The 19801-nt window shown below is 41.5% G+C and overlaps 1 protein-coding gene across 23 annotated transcripts in view; it reads right to left on the bottom strand.

Moving 5' to 3' along the window:
• The window catches only part of Lrrc9 (leucine rich repeat containing 9), an 88748-nt gene that overhangs the window by 44303 nt on the left and 24644 nt on the right, over positions 1-19801 (bottom strand). For all 23 annotated transcript variants that reach the window (XM_087552730.1, XM_087552731.1, XM_087552720.1 and 20 more), the window contains 9 exon segments: positions 18836-18967; positions 16386-16562; positions 15940-16057; positions 14809-14941; positions 11613-11735; positions 10548-10651; positions 7231-7443; positions 2006-2125; positions 849-1040 (listed from right to left, as the gene is read on the bottom strand). In XM_087552730.1, the coding sequence (XP_087408856.1) occupies positions 849-1040; positions 2006-2125; positions 7231-7443; positions 10548-10651; positions 11613-11735; positions 14809-14941; positions 15940-16057; positions 16386-16562; positions 18836-18967 (1312 nt within the window).

The following is a 19801-nucleotide window of genomic DNA, read 5'->3' as shown; positions in this document are numbered from 1 at the left end:
ACACTATTGTTTTACCTAGCTTAAATTCAGTGTTAGAAATTCAGTAATACAGTCCACTTAATAGAACCAGTCATTTTACTAGTACTTTTAAAACACTAAACATAACCTTACAAGCATCATTTAGTTATTTATTTGTGGAGTGTGGTCTCCCTACAGAACCTATGCTGGCCTTGAACTCACAACCCTCTTGCTTCTGCCTCTCTAGTGCAGTGTCTGGCTCTGTATATATTTTAGAAGCAATAAAAAGATTCTTAAAATTATAGATTTGGGTACATTTAAAATACTTAGTGATAGCCTTAAAGATATAACATGAACAATAATAAAAATAATATTCAAATTTCCTTCTATAACAATATGATTTTCTAACTTAAGTTTATGAAGAGATATGATTTTTACATTTTAAAGAGAATAAATAATGGAAACTGCAGAGTAAACCTATATATTTATTATTCAGAGTTTAGGGCACATTGTAAAATGCTGATCCCTTCTTACCAGTGTGTTTCCCTTACCATATCAGATTATTCTTGGCTCCCTGTGTCATTATAAAAACAGTCTAGCACTTTTGAATTCTCTGGAAATTTGTAAATGACAGTGACTTCAATGACTCTTAGAGCAATAACGGCATTCACACTGTCACGGGTTACAAGGTATCTGGCATGACAGCACAGCCTTTTCATACATGACATTCCATCCACTAGATCAGCACTCTGAACACACTTATACAGGATTTTGAAGGAAGCACAGGGATAGGTGTGGCTTGTCTATTTCCAGCTAGGATTGACCAGTGAAGCAGGGAGACTGGCTCTGAACTCAGAGTGTCTGCTTTTCTAGTGGTGCCTGCTACATACCTTCTGCCAGGGGTTGTGCTGGATGTCCAGGGTGAGGAGGCTGGTGGTGTGTTTGCACAGCACGTTGATCTCTTCGCCTGTCTTCTTGAGCTGATTCCAGCTCAAGTCTAAATGCTTCAGCTTCATCAGGCCTCGGAAGCCCTCCAGGGTTATCACATGGTTATGGCTGGCGTCCAGATACTCTAGGTTGTACTGCAGCGCATACAAACAGGGGAATGCTAACTCGGGGTTTGCGGCTACCATAGGCTTCCCCCACTTCTTTAAACATGTCACATGTTTCCTTATAACGCACACAGAGAGCCCATACAACAATCACTCTGCCATACAGGTAACACACTGGGTCACTGCAAATTCTCAGGTCAGGCTTGGCTGTGTTAAACTTGGGAGAAGATAGGATTGTGGATATGCGATTAGATTATGGCTTTGACAATGGGGGAGCACCGTCAAACATGCACTTCTTAAAGACTACAGCATAAGCTTCCTCATCTCTCTGAACACAGAGCTGTGGGGTCTTGTTTGCACGAAAGGGCAGGCAAACAGCAACTTGTAAGACAACTTGTTACCCACACACAAAAAATATACATGACTTTATACCTAGTTATAGTGTTGAAATGGCTTCAATTACAGTGTATATCCTTAGAGACAGAAATTTAATTTTATTTTATAATTTTTTTTTGTAGAGGTGCATGGCCTCATGGTAGAGACCCTGACTGCTGCAAGCAAAAAATGCTCCTCTTAAAACGACATAGCCAAGTGACTACAACAGTGTGTGCAACATGGGTGTGACTACAACTTAGGTGACAGCATGACCAGGGGACAGTGCAGAGATAGGATAGAGGGGAGGGGCAGAGGAGGCTCTCAGTAGCAAACTCCCCTCTTTCTGCATTGGCTGCCTGTAAGCCCACTCTCCTAAGAGTGCCTCAACTCATACATTTGTACTGTTTCTGTTAAAGTATCTTAATGTTATTTTATCGTAAGTAATAAAATAGGTAATGAGGCCATCTGACTATGCTGTGCATTAGACCCCACAACATGGACATCTCATAAATGAACACTTCTTTCCTCTGACCAACATTCCCTCTCCCCCAAGGCCCAGACTGTCCTCCTGCTTCTATGAGGCTGATTTTGCATTTCCGTTTCAAAAGAGCAGCTCTTACCAAGTGGTAGACATCATCTAAGCAAGTAAACTCGTTAAAGCTAATGTTCAGTTTTCGAAGCCCAGTTAACTTGGAAAGATCTCTCAGTTTACTCAAGCTATTCCCATGTAGATTCAGATTCTGGAAGCAAAATAAAATGTGAATTGAAAAACAACATACGTTACTTTCTGTGACACAGTCTAGGTGATACTGTCTAACATATTTAACATAATTATCAATGGTTCTTGGCCTTTTGGTTAAGATCAAGTGTAGAATAATTAAATCATCTACAAAAATGAGAACATGGTGGTTATGAATAACATTCAGAGAATGCTAATAGAGTAAATAAATATCACTGATACAAGATGTTGAAATTTAATAATAGTATGTAACAACACAGATGCATCTGGTATGTGACTAACATGACTTCCTATTTGGTCTAAGTTTGTTAATAATTAGCAATTCTTCTTTAGTGAATAAATATGCTGGTTAGGGTATTTATTAGGGAAGGTCTGTTTCTCAGGTTAGACAGTAAACAATGAGGCTCTCACGGTTTCAGACATGAGGCAGAAAACCACACGGGAAAGAAGTGGAAGTGTCTCCCTCGACTGAGCCACTGGACCAAGGAAGAAAATCTGAGAGTCTTGAAACAGGGGGACAGAATGTCAAAGAGGGAGATGAGGGGGCATCTAAGGCCACACCTACATCCCACGCTGGCCCAGACACTCCCTGTTCCTGTCATCCGCTCACACACAAGATGAACACTGTTTCAGTTTTGTACTCAGAAGTGCTCATGATGTTCTGAATGGTATCGAGTGAAAGAGAGGCACTTGTGGGTACACTAGGAAGTAAATACCAGCACAAGAAAACAGTACAACTAGCTGAGCACAAGTGGCATTGTGGAGTGACTTCAGCTTTCTACTGTCAGCCATGGTCACACACTGCAGTCATCTTATTGGTGTGAATACAACTGAGCTCCTCGCAGGGAGAGACAACTGAGTTTCTCATCATATTCAAGATTGGCTAAAACTGCTACGAAAGGCTAGATAATGCACTGATATTCACTGATAGGTTGTACAGATGCATCATATTTAATATGAATATGGATAATCTGAAATGAAAGTCATTGTCTTCTCCTTAAGCCTGTGGCTTCTGAGATTCAGTATTTGTTGAACACCCCTTTCCTTCTTTCCATATATATGACTCTAGAAGTATTTCTCATGCCAGCTATGCAATCCTGCACCCACACCAGTGTGTCACACTGACTAACTCCTCGTGGACCCCCTGCAGCAGTTCCCGCTGGATCTTCACACCACCAGCCTGACTGCTGCATTGTGGCATTGTGGAGTGACTTCAGCTTTCAGCCATGGTAAGATTCTCTTCCTTGAAAATGCAAATCTTCTGAACTTGGCTTCTAAAACTCATCCTTATGTGGCTCCAACCTCCTAATTTTCCTGCATTAGCTTCCTGTATCTTCCTTACATTCCAACATACATGTGTGTCTCCCACCATCACAACCCTGTATTTGAGTCAGACTGAAGATCTCAGTGTTCCCACAAGATGCTAGTATCTTTTGAAGCTATATTTCTATAAGAAAGAGTATTTTCTCTAAGAGCTATAGGCAATGCATTTCTCATATCCTTAAAAAAAGTGCACACAAAACTCATCTCTATAAAGCTCGCCCAGGATTCCAATCTTCCTACACTTGCTTGTACCTCTGTTCCCGAAACTAGAGTGATGTTGAAGTGGGGAAAATAATTATCCATTTTCAGTACTGCCCAGGTCAGCTTTGTCAACTTGACACTAGCTAGAATTATCTGGAAAGAGAAACCTCAGTTGAGAAAAATGTCTCCATCAGATTGCCTGTGGACAAGTCCATGAAGAATTTTTTTTTATTAATTATTGATGTAGGAGGGTCCACTTCACTTCCGGGCAGGGGAGGCCACCCTGGGTTCTGGTTGGTATAAGCAAGCAGGCTATGTGGGTCATGGAGCCAGTAAACAGTGCTCCCCCGTTGTCTCGGAATCAGCCCAGGTCATGCAGGATGACGTTAGTAAAGCTGTAAGTGGAAACTAACCCTTCCTCCCCAGATTGCTTTGGGTTATAATGTTTGTCAAAACAATAGAAATCCAACTAGAGTAAGTAACCGATTATAGGCAGGTAAACAAACAAACAAACAAACAAACAAACAAACTAGCCAGGTCGACACTTGGCTGTCTATAAGAGAATATAGAATTCAGTGCCATAAGTTGTAAGGGTATATTTCATTTTATTTTTGTAAATATCATTTAGTTTTCTAATTTCTAATAAAATTATTAGATTAAAAAGAAAATAAGAGATGCACTGCACTCTGAAGTTCATTTATTGTACTGGCACATGTGCAAAAAGGACAGAAAGGAGAAATTGTCTATACAGTCTTACTACGATAATGAGAACTCTTACTAGTGACCCTAGAAATTGCTGGTTTTATGCAGTATAGTCAAATTTAAAGTGAAAAAGCCCATGTTGGTTATAAGTGTCAATCAAAGCAGTCAAATTAATTAATTAAGGACAAGTGCTACCAGGTCTCCCTCACTCCTGTTTCCTATGTTATTTACAACTCCCACTTTCTGTGGCTGTTTTTCTGGTTTTTATTTAATCCCTTTAAGTTTAAAGAAACATGCTGAAGGGGCTCGGTCTAGTCAGCTACACTCATCTTTTCAAACTCATCTTATTACTAAGATTTATTGTGAAAATGGATCCCTCTTAGCACTGTAGTTGAAAATACTTTCCCAACACGTTAACTTCGAGGAGCGTGTCTGTCATACCATTCTGTGCTTTGACACCACAGTGGATGATGGTGCCATGAAGCCTCTGTCAGTCATGATAACCAACTAAGACATGCTTAACCTCGTCTAGACTTAAATATTCTGTAGAGGGAGGCAATCCAGCTCCATGAACACAAAAATTTGTAATACTTTGAAGGATATATTTTCTGAAATTATGGAAATAGAATTATCAAGTTCCCTTATTTTCAATTTTGGATTCTGTTGCTTTAGGATTTTCTTCTTGTATTTAGAATTGTGGTACAGAAGTCATGTAATTAAATTCAAAGATCAAAATAATTTCTGCATCTTTATCTATGTTTCAGCACTCACAGTACCTATAGTGACATAGTGAGTGTTATATGGGAAAAACCTGGTTTCTCAAGGTGCATCCACACACTTCTGCAGGTTCCAGCAAACAAGTTTATATGTACACACACACACACACACACACACACACACACACACACACACACACACGGTATGCATGCATAAGCAAGCAACCAGTGTCTCTGGTTTATATGTGTACACACACACACACACGCACACACACACACACACACGGTATGCATGCATAAGCAAGCAACCAGTGTCTCTGGTTTATATGTGTACACACACACACAGACACACACACAAGCATATATGTATACATACTGTGCCAGGTATTGGTGGGGTTAATGGCAGTCCATAGAGCTCTTGTGGGTAGCTTAAGAGGAAGCTAACCATCCTTTCCTCAAAATACCCTAGGGCTAGATTTATAATTTTTTAAGATAACACTGGTTTGCTAAGAAATTATGTCAACAGTTATTAGAAAACTGTTGTAAGCTTAAAACCATAAAACCTTATGGTTTTAAAATGTGTTCCTTCGACATGGCCCTCATGCCCAAAGCATCCTACTCAACCTCACACTGTTCTCCTGGCTCTGGAAGCACAGATGACTAGGAATGGTCAGAGTCTCCTCACCTGCACACCTCCTCACCCTCTAGGAAAGGCATGGAACATAGAACAAAGAAGTATAGCATGGGCTCAGAGATAAAGGAAGTCCTTAGTGTTTAAGTTGAGCTCCAAGAGAAGCAGGGCTTAACCGGGAGGGGAGGGTTGTGGGAGGAGACCTTGTGTAAGCTGAGAGCATATCACATTTAAGAAATACACATGGGGCAGAGCAGACCTGACAGGAAGGTAAAATGGAAAGAGTGTAGAAAAGTAGATAATGGATCAGGCCATGCAACAACTTACAGGCCAAGTTAAACACTTTGGGGGTACCGTACAGTAGTGTGAACACATTGAGGGTTTTAAGCCGGAGTGTTTGAGGTGGCGTGGAACTAATATTGTCAGACTTGCATATTGAGAAGATCAGACTAAGCTGAGTGGAGCCAACATGGGCAGGCCTTTGTTGCATCTCTGGGTTCTCTTTCCAACCACGCTGTTATTTATATGTGTATGTATGTGTCATGGCACACGTGTGGCACTCAGAGGACAACTTACAGAAGGTTCTAGGTCAAATACAAGTCATGGGGCTTGGTGGTAAGCACTTTACTGGCTGAGCCATCTTTCCTGCCCTGAATTTTATTTAGTTGTAAGTCCATTAGCAGACTACAATGTGCCATACTTTCTGGAGTAGGATACAAAGTGTACACTTTCTGGAGTTTCAGAATTGTTACTGCAGAGTATAGAAGTCCTGGTTACAAAGATAGGACAGTACAGTAGGTCAGACGTGAAGGTAGTTTGGAAATCATGGTAGCGGCACATCTGAACATGATAGTTCTCAAAGTCAGAAGTGCAAATAGGTTACTATCTCACATAGAGTTTGTTTCGTGTACAATATTGCTTTAATTAGTAACTCACATTCTGCTCGTACATCTGTAAAGATAAAGCTGTCATATGCTGGCTGATTAATCATAGAAACCGATTCAAAACTTTTTGCTTTTACCTAAATCATTTAAAGAGAGATTACTGATCATTCAGAATAAAATTGCTTACTGGAAAGCCACTTCACGTCAAGAGCTACTGAACTCCCAACCCATGGCTAGACTGAATTAAGACATGCGATTGGCAGAAAATACAGTCCAAAATTAAGACTTAATACTAATATTTCTCCATAATACGTTTTCATATTCAACTGCATGTTGAAATACTTTACATATTTGGGTTACATAAAGTGTATCATCAAGATGAGTTTTACCTGAACAAAATTGTGGCAAAAAAGTAATTTAAGAAAATGTAAGTGATTTAAGAGAACTTAAAACTACACATGTGTTTCACACTTGATTACTACTTTAGAACACTGGTCTAGTCTTCATACAAAGAGAGGACTGGGTACTTTTCAAGACAATTACACAATTTCTAACAACATCAGGTAGTAACTTTAGACTCCACATACTAGATTCAAATTCAAATTCTAAATTCAGGTTTCCCTTCCAATTTTATCCTTACAATACTCACCACAATATGGCTATAAATATTAGTCCTAGCAAGGGAAATTATTGTCTTCTCATCCAAACTAATGAGTTTTGGGCGGGGCTTAATCCTGGGCTCCATCTTCAGAACTTCATCGTCAAACTTCAAATCCTGCGAGAATACTAATCCTTCAGAATACTTTTTGCCTTCTTCTAGAATAACATTGTTTAATGTGGAAAATAAAGAGTGGACTTTGACCTAAAAATATTTCAAATGTTGAAAGTCAGTTGATTATTTGTTATATAAAACCAAACAAACTGTATAGAAAAGAATTGGGTTTTGCAGTTTACAATAATATCTAGGATAATAAAATCACTTTAGTAAATGTATAAGCGTAGATTAAGATCATGAGCAAGGCCTGGGTGTTCTCACCCATAAAGATTTCTTAAAACTGGCAAAGAATAAATTTAAAATATTTTAATGCATAGAACAAGGGTTAAGAAATTATCAGATAATGCAGAAGGCATTGATGTGTGGCAGGTAAGAGCAGAATTTGTGACTTTTAGGGAAAACACAGGCAGGTGATAACCTTTAAGACCAGATCCAGAGAAATGGGATGTTTAGAGTAAATAAATAGAACAGGAGGCTACTGTTGGTAGGCATTGGGACAGGAGGCTGCTGTTGGTAGACATTGGGACAGGAGGCTGCTGTTGGTAGACATTGGGACAGGAGGCTGCTGTTGGTAGGCAGTGGGATAGGAGGCTACCATTGGTAGGCAGTCGGACAGGAGGCTGCTGTTGGTAGGCATTGGGTAAGAAAGTGATTACAGCAAGAACTGTGAATGAACAAGTAAGAGCTACATGAACAAATAGAACTGACCCTAGAAGAGAAGGAAATAATTAATCAGAGAATATTTTTAAATGTAGGAGAATACAGAAGGTATAATAAAATAATAAGACACTATAGAAAAGAATAGAATAAATGCTATAATAAATGTAAAAACAAATACCAAAATAAAACTTAATAAGTATTAAGAAGGCAAGTGAATATAACAGCAGATTAAATTGTCATCCTGGGAGCCAGTACTGAGGAAATCTCCCATAGCAAAGAACTAGGTGAATAGGAGAAAGAAGGAGAAAGTCATTTCCACATCTTTTAATCATCATTTCAGAGCCACTTCTCCAGAGTAGATTTCAGAAGACTCAACGGAGAACTGAAAAGAAGAAATAATCAAAGGAACTAAGAGAAGAAACTTCCCAGAGGTAAAGACAAGACTGACTCATCAGACTCGAAGAGTTCCTGAAGTGGCGAGCAGCAAGCAGGATGTCTGGCTGGCGACAGCAAACTGTCCAGACTGCCCTCCCCACACCCTCCCCAGACTGCTGTGTCATGTGCGCTACATGAACTGCTGCTTACTGTTTGTGTGAGCTTCTGTGTACAGGACAGGTAGATCAGTAAAAATAAAAGACACCTAGACTTCTATTCACTACAGAGAAGTAAAGACCCGTGTACAGAAGGGAGTATGTGCCCATACTCAGATGAGTGAGGTGGGCCATTGTGATTCTGGACAAGAAGACAGATGAATCAAACTAGTTTAAATCAGGGGTAGAGAAAGTGTTCAGTGGGTACAAAGCACAAGACTGTGAGTTAGAAACGTAGCACCCGGGTAAAAGGCTGAGCATGCCTTCCTGTACCTGCAAGCCCAGCAATGGGAGGCTGGGGCCAGCTATCCCCAGGGCTCAGGCTAGGCAGCCCTGCCCAATGACAAGTGTGCTTCTGCTTCAGTGAGAGGTCCTGTCTCAGAGAACTGAAAGTGTCAGAAGAAGACACCTGATGATGTCCTGTGCTGGCCTACACGTGTACACACATACACGGCATAAACTGAACACACTCACGTGTGTGCACACACATTCAGGCACACACACACACAATTCACTCTAAATGAAGCCTCAGATTCCATACAGTTTCAATCAAATCTTAGTAGGAATTTCAAAAGCGGAACTGGTAAACTAATTTTAGAGTTTGAGAAAAAATGATCAAGAATTTTTTTAAAAAGTGTTTCTAATAGAAACTGATGAGCTGATTTTAATTTTTTTAGGAATAAAAATGTTCAAGAGTTTTTCAAAAATTTTAAAAGAGACTTTATCCTATCGTATATTAAAATGCATTATCAGGTTGTATTTAACTAAAACAAATAGATCCTGAAGACAGATAAATCAATCAGTGGAACAGAGCAGGGATTTATACATAAATTTTTTTAAACGTTAAAATAATTTAATGAGTAAGGTAGTATTTCAAAACACAGCAAGAGGACAATGACTAGATAGTATCCATACAATTAAAATGAAGACCTCAGAAACTTTGCACTATAAAATGAAGTACTAATATTCACAATATACAGTTTTAAAAATCAGCATGAAAACAACCATCTTGTAGAATGTAACAGGTGATTTGTAATGCTGTGAATAGTTTTAGGCATATAAAATTTGTAATATTTTGCTTTTTTGCCTAAGAGAACAGAAAGTTTGATAGTATACCCTACTAGCAAGGATGCAAACAAAACAAAACAAAACAAAAAAACAAAAAACAAACAGACCAAAAAACCAACAACGAAATCCCCTCTCTGCTGGATACATGTAAAATGGCCAAGCCTCTGTGACAAATATGTGGAAATGCCAAAACTTAAATGCTATGCATCTGTGCACTTTTATTGTTTTCTGTAGGTCTCGCTTGCATAAGAGCATCTACAATCATAGAAACACACATCTATAATAACGTTCACTCAAACAGGATTTAAATAAATAAAACTACATAGAACTTATAAATGTTATCAGCACAGGAGAACTTAAATCAGTTTTTCTGAGTACTAAACAGCCTCAGAAAGAAAACTATACATCTATGTGCAATGACACAAAGTATGTTCATAAAGTATTGTGGAAAGCAAGACATAGAGCCTGCTTCTGGTAGCTAAGACTGTGTGTGTGTCAACAGAAATGGACTGAAAGCAAACGACAAAACTGTTAGGGGACTGGTTGATGAAAGGAAGGGGCAGGAGGCTAAGGGCATGGTAGCTTCCTAGACTTATTCTATAGGCATTCATAGGCTTAGGATGTTTCCCAGTGAGACTACAGCTATAGAATAAACCAACAATGTGCTCACATAATAAAAGTATTCAGGTATCATGATGACAAGTTTTGAAATTCAGTCCTTCACAGAATAGCCATTATGCGTGCACACACATGCACACAAAACTTTGATGAGCATATATAATACCATCTCTGCATTATTGCATTTCACATTATTCCTCCCCAGGCTAAGTAATTCACATTTTTAAAAACTGTAAGAAAAAGAAAACTGCATACCACTGTAGTATACTCAAACTCAACGATGTACTCTGGCAAAACCAGGTCGTGGTCAAAGACAAACCATTTGTACTGCCGATATCCACAATCACAAGTTCTTTGTCCTATGATAGAATCTAGAGTTAAAAAAAAGTCTGGAAAATAAACACTCAAAATACAGTAAACATTTAAACTCCAGCATATATGAAGAAGTGACAACAAATTCTTACCAACAATTTCTCACAATTACAAAATTGAGGGTGTTATAAAAGCCTCCGGTGCCCCAACATGGATGTCAGAATAATTATAGCCCTTTCCCCACAGAGCAGGCTTGACTTTTAACTTATCATTTTCCTCTTAAATCTTCATTATACCAAGGACTAAATGGAGTTTTGATAAACGTAGCACTGTAAGATCCTTTCTTTTTTTTAATCCTTTGAAAACTAATTGTTTGCACACACTTGCACAAGAATCACTCCATCCCCATGACTTCTGCAACCATTGATTCAAAAACTGCAGAGTAGAAGTATTTGGTTTTAAAAAAGTGTCTGTAGTGAACTGTGTCACTATGCCTGGAACAATAAAGGGTTTGCAGCATCTCATTTATACTGTATTAGATGATATGGAGATGGTGTCATGTCGCCAGGAAGGCTGAGTAGATGGCATGCAGACACCATGCCGTTTGACATAAAGGACTTAAGAATTCAAGAAGTTTTTTTTATCTATAGGTGTGTGTGTATCTGTGTGTGTGTGTGTGTGTGTGTGTGTGTGTGTGTACTCTAGAACTAATTCTTCACAGATAGTTGAATGAGAGTTGAATGTGTAGGTGAGTGTACACACACACACACACACACACACACACACACACACACACACCTACCACAAATAATAATTATTGAAATACGTTTCAACACATTATTGATATGAGTAAGAGAAAAATCATTACTATCTGGAAGCAGGTTTGCACAGAAAAGTGATAGGCCTTGTTAGGTTACATTAGACCATGCTGTAAGTCACAGACTTGTGTTGAAGGGGATGTTTGTACTGACAGGGATGACAGCGCATCTTTCTTTTTGGCAGACATACTTAGCATGTGTCTCTGAGGAACAAACACCGAGTTAACCATGGGGTAGTTGGCTTTACTGATGGGTTCCTGGTCACGAGCCTGAATACTCTGGCCAAGAAAAACCTTCGCAATGAGGATGGTGCCTAAATATGAAAAAAGACATAATTTTAACAAATATGACCTTAATATATATCCAATGTAATGTTTATTAATCTCAATACTCTGTACTGGCGGACGCCATGGCTATCTTGATTCTGGATAGTGCACAGCATACAAATTGATTCAAGGTAGAAGTTAGGGCATATCTGTTAAATTAATAAACGGGTCTTAAATCGGACATTGTGATTTCAGTGAACACACTAAGCACTGGGCATGTGGCTTATGCTCATACAGCCCAGTGCTTAAGAGGCAGAAGCAGGATCCTTATAACTTGTAGGCCAAGTTTACATACTGAATTGCACATGGCTGGCCTAACAAATGGAAAAGGAAACATAAATAAAACTATAAAGAGTCAAGAAAAGAACACAGGAATTTAGAAATGCCTCTGCTGTGTATCCAGTCTCTCTGTGTCTGTGTGTCTCTCTGTGTGAGTGTGTGTGATTCTGTCTCTCTCTCTGTCTGTGTCTCTGTGTGTGAGTGTGTGTGACTCTGCGTGTCTCTCACTGTCTGTGTCTCTGTGTGTGTGTGTGTGACTCTCCGTGTCTCTGTCTGTGTCTCTGTATGTGAGTGTGTGACTCTGCGTGTCTCTCTCTGTCTGTGTCTCTGTGTGTGAGTGTGTGTGACTCTGCGTGTCTCTCTCTGTCTGTGTCTCTGTGTGTGAGTGTGTGTGACTCTGCCTCTCTCTCTGTCTGTGTCTCTGTGTGAGTGTGTGTGACCCTGTGTGTCTCTCTCTGTCTGTGTCTCTGTGTGTGTTACTCTGCGTGTCTCTCTCTGTCTGTGTCTCTGTGTGTGAGTGTGTGTGAACCTGCGTGTCTCTCTCTGTCTGTGTCTCTGTGTGTGAGTGTGTGTGACTCTGCCTGTCTCTCTCTCTCTGTGTCTCTGTGTGTGAGTGTGTGACTCTGCCTGTCTCTCTCTGTGTGTGTCTCTGTGTGTGAGTGTGTGTGACTCTGCGTTTCTCTCTCTGTCTGTGTCTCTGTGTGTGAGTGTGTGTGACTCTGCGTGTCTCTCTGTCTGTGTCTCTGTGTGTGAGTGTGTGACTCTGCCTGTCTCTCTCTCTCTGTGTGTCTGTGTGAGTGTGTGTGACTCTGCATGTCTCTCTCTGTCTGTGTCTCTGTGTGTGAGTGTGTGTGACTCTGCCTGTCTCTCTGTCTGTGTCTCTGTGTGTGAGTGTGTGTCACTCTGCGTGTCTCTCCGTGTCTCTGTGTGTGAGTGTGTGTGACTCTGCCTGTCTCTCTGTCTGTGTCTCTGTGTGTGAGTGTGTGTGATTCTGCCTGTCTCTCTGTCTGTGTCTCTGTGTGTGAGTGTGTGTGACTCTGCCTGTCTCTCTGTCTGTGTCTCTGTGTGTATGCACTGTCTCTTATTGTGTCGGGTCCTGGACTGAACTCAGGTACCTGCTGAGACATTGGCCTCTTCCACCTGAGATCTGACAGGTACTAAGTACATATCTATGGAATGGAAGGACAGACATTTCTTCTCTCATGGATTCTTGAGATCCTTGTAATCTGCTAAATACTAAGGATTCCTATGAGTCAATAAAGTTGAAAAAATTCTAACCATTACATATGCATTATATAAAAATTATTTTTAATTTTTAATTTTTATTTGTGTGTGTGTGTGTGTGTGTGTGTGTGTGTGTGAGCGTTTGCACATGAAAGCAGTGCCTGTGGAGCTCAGAAGAGCATATTGGATCCCCTGAAACTGGGGTTACAGGGTGGTTATGAACCTCCCAGTTGGGTGCTGGAATTGACTCTGGCCTTCGGCAAGAGCAGCCGTGCTCTTACGCACTCAGCCATCTCCCCAGGCCTGACTCTTTATTTTTACTCTATACAAGATATAAAATGTGAATCAGGCCAGCCTGTTTTAGAAATGTATTTGAGAAGGAGTAACTAGATGGTAAATATGAGGTTTGTCTAATAACTGTAATGAAAAAGAATGATTTGAAAAGTATCAATTTTTTTCTCAAGTGAAGAGGCCTTGATTTAGCAGCCAGTTTGTGTTTCTGATGATATTTAACTACATGAAGCCAGGCACAGTTGACAGCTTGCCGTGACCCATCCCAGCAGAACTGTGGTCTGGATCCTGTTATTCTCAAAGAATCAGTAAGTGTTGCTAGCTCAAGGCACCAGGCACACCAGGCAGGCATTCTGCTAAGATGGTAAACCTCCTATCGACAGGCGTTCCCTGCTGAGGACAGACCAAAGTTCTGCCTACCTGACACTAAGTCAGTCAGAGAGATAACAGAATGAGTGCCCTTAACCCCTAGCCTGATGGTCTGTCTGTCCTCTTTATCGTATGCATTGATACTTCATTCGTATTTATACTTATTACAGTAACTACAACTTTTATTTCATTTTGTGATTATTGATTTTTGCAGGCACTATGTAGGGAAAACTGGTTTACAGAAAACCAGACAGTGCCTGAGATACAATAAGCATTTAATTAGCACATTGTTAATGAGTACATTCTGAAGAATGATGAGTGGAAGGGGAGGCAAGAGAAGGCTGTCAGCCTGTAAGTGCTTCCAAGGTGTTTTACAGGTTGGTTCTTGTACTTAACACTGCCATCTATGTAAGTTGTGGGAATGGTATTTACTAACTGAATAAACTACCACACCCTTTGCCTCCTACAGAACAATAATCCGCATGACTTACAACTCCTGTCAGGCTTTCTCATCACCTTAGACTGTGATGACTCAGAACAAGTACATGCAGTCTTCCTGGCTGCCCTATCTGAGTATTTCACATACAAGCCAATTCTCTTTCCTCTCTCGTGAAGCTAGCATGTGCATACTTCTGAGTTTATTCTTATGATGCAACATAAAGACAGAAGCAGCCTCTGAAAAGCATATGCAAGTTGGGTGAAATGTATGAACAACAAAGGATCTCCCTAAGGCTGGCCTTAGCAGACAGCGAGGCTGAACTGACAGGGGCATGTCACTATTGGTGAGTAAGCCACACGACAACCTGGACAGTGTCCCTTGGATTGATAAAACCAAGAATGCAGGGATGGAGGAGCCGAGGGCCTTATGACGACCTCAGATGCACGCACTGTCCTTACCGTGTCTGTAGAGGTCGCTCTCTGATGGGCTTTTCTTCTCCTCCTTATACTTCTGCTGGAGGAACTCGATTCGGGGGCACTCACACATACTGAGGCTGTTCACAAGGGTAACAGCTTCCTTTCTAAGAGGGGGCTGCACAGGAGAAAAAAACCATCTGAGGGCTCTTTTAAAAGTGTAAAATCAACAGCATCCCTGCTTGGATGCGGATAGCTTATTGTTTTACATTTCTGTGTGGGCCAAAGAAATCTACAAAGAGATTACCTCCAGGTGCAGGTTCATTATGCAGACTCATTTAAATATTCAAAATTCACATGCAAATAGGTCTATACAAAAGTGCTAAGGAACAAAATTTGCTCCACAGGGAAAACAAGCCAAAGTCATAACCAACGTTAGCACTGCATGGTGCCGGGTTCAACAGCTTTAACAAGCACTTCTGGAAAGACTCCTGCTAACTCCAAAAGGAAGGCCCTGTTGGGGCGAGGTATTGCATCTGTAAAGGATCCCATTCCTTTCGGGTGTATGCTATACAGTCGACATTTTTTTCAATTGTGCACAGACATCTTAGTTTTGTTGCGACTAACTTCACTTCTTCCAAACTGTATCATTATTACACAAAGAGCAAAGAGAATCACTGTTCTGAGTAAGCAACCTAGATCTGTGAGGAGAGATTATGAGATTCCAAGTATGGGACTAGAAACTAGCAAAGTCTGTAACGCTGGGCTACAGCTCCTCATCAGGAGGTGCAGGGGAGTGGGCTGCATATGTTGGAGCTCAGGGATGCAGCGAGGATGCAGTATTAGCGGTGAGGAAAGAAATGGTGGCAGAAAAAGGAAATAGAAAGCCCGGTGGCAGCTAGAAGGCACAGCTGAAGTGAGGGAATGGGATGTTTTCAACATGGAGTTACAGGAGTGTTGGAGGTTCGTGTTGAGTTTAAAGCCAATTAAAGGAGATTTCAAAGTCACCAGTAAAGGACTCTGAGAAGAACCAAGTCAAAGCAGACAGGCAGAGCGAGCCATGGAGGACTCCTGGGAAACAGGAGCAGAAGTTTGCAGTAAACAGTGATGCAGGGGTGGGGAGACACACCGGACCAGGGGCAGCCCATGAGTACTCTGGGTGAGAGCGTGTGCTACCTTGCTTGTGTCGCTGTCTTTGAATCCCCTCTCAAGTATTTGTAGCAGATGCTTTTTCTTTACTGTCACTTCAGGATCAAAGACGTAGAAGAGGCATTCCAGCATCTTTCGATAGCTCCTTAGGAAGAATAGAGGCAGAAAGAGAGTGAGAGTTAATGTCACAAAAGCGTAACCATTGCTAAGTTAACTGTACACCATGTGAGAGTTTCCTGTTTCCAATGTCATTAAAACCTCCAGTGCTTCTACCCCACAATCAGAAAGAGGTTCAGTGTAGATGGATCGTGAGGTCATCTTGACCATGGGAGACACAGGACCAGACTACATTTCCTAGCAGGGTGCATCTTTTATATGTTAACTTTTAAGACAGGAATATTCATATTCTCTCTCCCTCAAAGTGAAACAAAGGCAGGCTTTTTACAGTTACTCATTACAGAATTGATTCTTACTCTGAATCTTGTATGTCCTCTAGATCCAAACACTTTTGGAATTTCTCTTCAAATCTCAGTCTCAGAATACGGTTGTTGACTTTAATGACACGCTTGACTTTCACCCCTGTGATGCCGTATGCTCTGAAGTCCCAGGTGCAGAAACGTGAAAGAATTAGTTCATAGCAGGAATTAAACCTATGTGGGGATACAGAATACACACATAAAGCAGAACAAGAGATTGCCCTCAAAATGCTGAAGGAAATGACGCCCGTGCCATAAAACTCGTAGGTCCTATTTTGTGATATTTTTCCTAAACATACTTCATCAGATCAAGGTAACTGCATTTGTGTTCCAATGGGCACATTTGATCAGAAAAGGTGCTAAAATTTGAAACGCAGTAAAATGTGTTTTACTTTTATTTCTGTTATCTGGTCCTTCTACCTGAAGACAATGTCAGGACCTGAACAGTCCTCCTTCCCATGGTGATTTGATTACCTTCAGTGTGGCCATAGTTCCTGCTGCCTTCCTGCAGGCTAGGCCTTCGTCTTTTCTTTCCTTTTTTTCTGGTTCCCTGAAGTGATTCCTTTTTTAAATTTTCATTTACTTTATGTTTTTATGGTGTTAAGGATTGAACCAAGGACCTTCTGCCTGCAGGGAAGAAGCTCTTTGTCACTGAGCTATTCCCCAGTCTCCAATAGACTTGGAAAGTTTGCATTTCCCCAGGAACCAAAATTATGGCTCTCTTGTTTCCACTGTCCTTAGATGATTTTATCTGGCATGTATATAAGTATGTATGTATGTACATATGTATGTATTCATACACAAATAATCATTTCTATCCAAATGTAACTGTAGTACCCAGATTTTAATATCCACTGTTTTCCAAAACACCAGTGTAGATATGTAAAGGGCCTTTCAAAGCTAATTTACTCAGCCCCTGGCCCCAACCTGTAGTTACAACAGCAGGAGTGACAATCTCCACTCTTTTTCACCCTCTAGCACACCTGATCACATCTCACACACTTGCTGAATCAGACCCTGGGTCATCATCAACACTGGGCACTGTCTCTGGGTCTATCCTCAGTTAGGGCACACAGTGAGAAGGGCGGTGTCCACCTCTCTCCCAAGGCTTTATATTCCAAAGGGAGTGGACATTCAATAATATATAAAGCCATGAATATAACAAATGCTAAAGAGTGAAGACTTAGAAGAGAAGAAGCCTTGGGTGAGGAGCACTCAAGGAACCTTCTTGAAGCCTCAGAGATCTTCCAGGAAGAAAAGCAATCTGAGAACCAGAGGAAGATGTATCAGCTTTGAGCAATGGCTGGTCGGCTCTCTGCTGCCCTCATCTGGCTGTTCTTATAAAATTACAATCTTGTCTTAAAATGCACAGAATGAACATTAAGACCGGAAGATGGACCATTCGACCAGGAAGCAAATGATCCTTTATAAGATACATTTACCCTGTAACCATTGGAATGAATGGATGTGAGGGCTACAGTCACAAAGGGAAGCTTCCTCATGGGTGGTTTGAGTTCCATATCTGAACTCATAGCTTAGAGCGCCTTACAAGCAAAGGCTTTATCAATGCAGGAGGTGACTAACAGCCCAAATGACCTCTGTGTTAAATGTATGACCCAGACCATGGCAGATCCTTCCCTAGGCCCTTAGTCTAACACATGCAACCTGTCTCTAGAACTCACTTTCTTGCCAGAAATGACAGGCACTTCAAAGTAGGTTTTGATGTAATTGTGCCTCCTTGTGGATCAGAGATTGTATTACACAAGGAAACAGTAACAAACTGCTTTGTTTAAATATGCTTATAATAAGCCACGTGGTGTCAGACTCCAGGAGTAGAACCAGCAGAGCTGACAAAGTTGGCCTGGACAGAGTCTCACTCTTACCTTGCCCAGACCGTTTCCTGGCTGGCTGTGATACAGAGAACCCCGCAGCCTGGAGTCTGGCTCTGTGTACCTTCTCCCACACCCAAGGGCCACGAACCATTGACTTAGCTTAGCTCCCAAACGGCTTCCCCTTCGACTACAGGCCTGCAGGACAGCCAGGAGGCCTCCATAATGTGCCCCACTCAACACCCCAACAGCCCCCCGCTGGGCCATCTGCCCTGCTCTGGTTTTCAGGCAGAATTCAGAATCCAGGGCTGTTTGCCCAGCAACTGCATAAACATCACAAGGACAACAGTGGGCATAAACCCTTAAAATCTTTACAAACTTCCCATTTACTTTTCCTGCTGACTGGCTAAGAAGAATGGGTGAGGGGTGACCCCGCTGAGGTGTCCGGGGTGTGGCGATGATGATAAAGTAGTGAGACAAAGGTACCGGTGAAAACTGCTTGACAGCAAAGTGTCAGCAGATGAGTATTTAGGTAAGAACTGTCTTGAAAGCGATCCCTGGCTCGGGATCGATCTTAAGTACAGTTATCTTGGAGCTCTACTTAAAGCTCAGGTTTACCATTCATCAGCTCGAGTGCCTTCCTCAAAATGGATGTTCCCCACGGTCTCCAGCTCCGTGAGCAGAAATGGGGTCAGTAAGCCATGGCTCTTCTTCTTCTGTTTTACTTCAGTACGATAAATTGCTTCAATTCTACCACAGACAAAATACACAAAATTCATTGGATATGAAAGTCACAGACAGCACTGAAGCAAAGCCGTCCGTTCATGGGCTTCGTGAACGTCAGCATGGAACCTGCGTTTTAGTATCAGTTACATCTCACTTCCAGTGGATGAGTAACACGAGTGTTAGCAGTTAGACCCAGAACAAGACATTCTGCTCTGGCAGTGAAGGCCCCACTGATGTTACCCTCCTGCAGAGGATGGAAAGCTGAGACTCTCCCCGGTCTAAAAGCATGGCTGCCATATCCTAGACAGGCCATTTTGTCTTCGTACACCAAAGTATTCTCAGCACCACAGCAGGACTAATAGGACTTCCATCAGAAGAGCTAGCGGGAGGGTCGCCTGCATGGAGCAGTCCCCACCTCCAAATGCTAAGTCCTGTTGTTAAGATCATTACAGGGGTCTAGGAACCCATTTACCCAGTGTCCCCACAAATGAAGGAGCAGTGTGAACAGTAAGAACTGAGGTGTGGGGGTTGGGGATTTAGCTCAGTGGTAGAGCGCTTGCCTAGCAAGCACAAGGCCCTGGGTTCGGTCCCCAGCTTGCTGGGTTTCTCAGCTAAGGAGCACACAATTGCTTTTAGTTTGCAGACAGAACCAGAGATGTGACACCATGCGGAGGGGAAGAAGCCACTCTGCTTAACTGAAAATGGCTTCAGCCAAAGCCCAGCTTTGAGTGGGCCAGCCCCTAGGAACCTGGTGTGCCAACACAGTTCATGTTCTGTTTTCTCCCATTTAGCAAAGGAATTGAGCTCAACTCTTGGCCTCCAACACGGTTATTCTTTCCTGTTATCAATCAGATTGAC

Source organism: Rattus norvegicus, chromosome 6, assembly GCF_021556685.1.
Source record: "Rattus norvegicus strain SHRSP/BbbUtx chromosome 6, alternate assembly SHRSP_T2T, whole genome shotgun sequence".
Lineage (NCBI taxonomy): Eukaryota > Metazoa > Chordata > Mammalia > Rodentia > Muridae > Rattus > Rattus norvegicus.
This window is presented reverse-complemented; position numbering and strand designations above follow the sequence as displayed.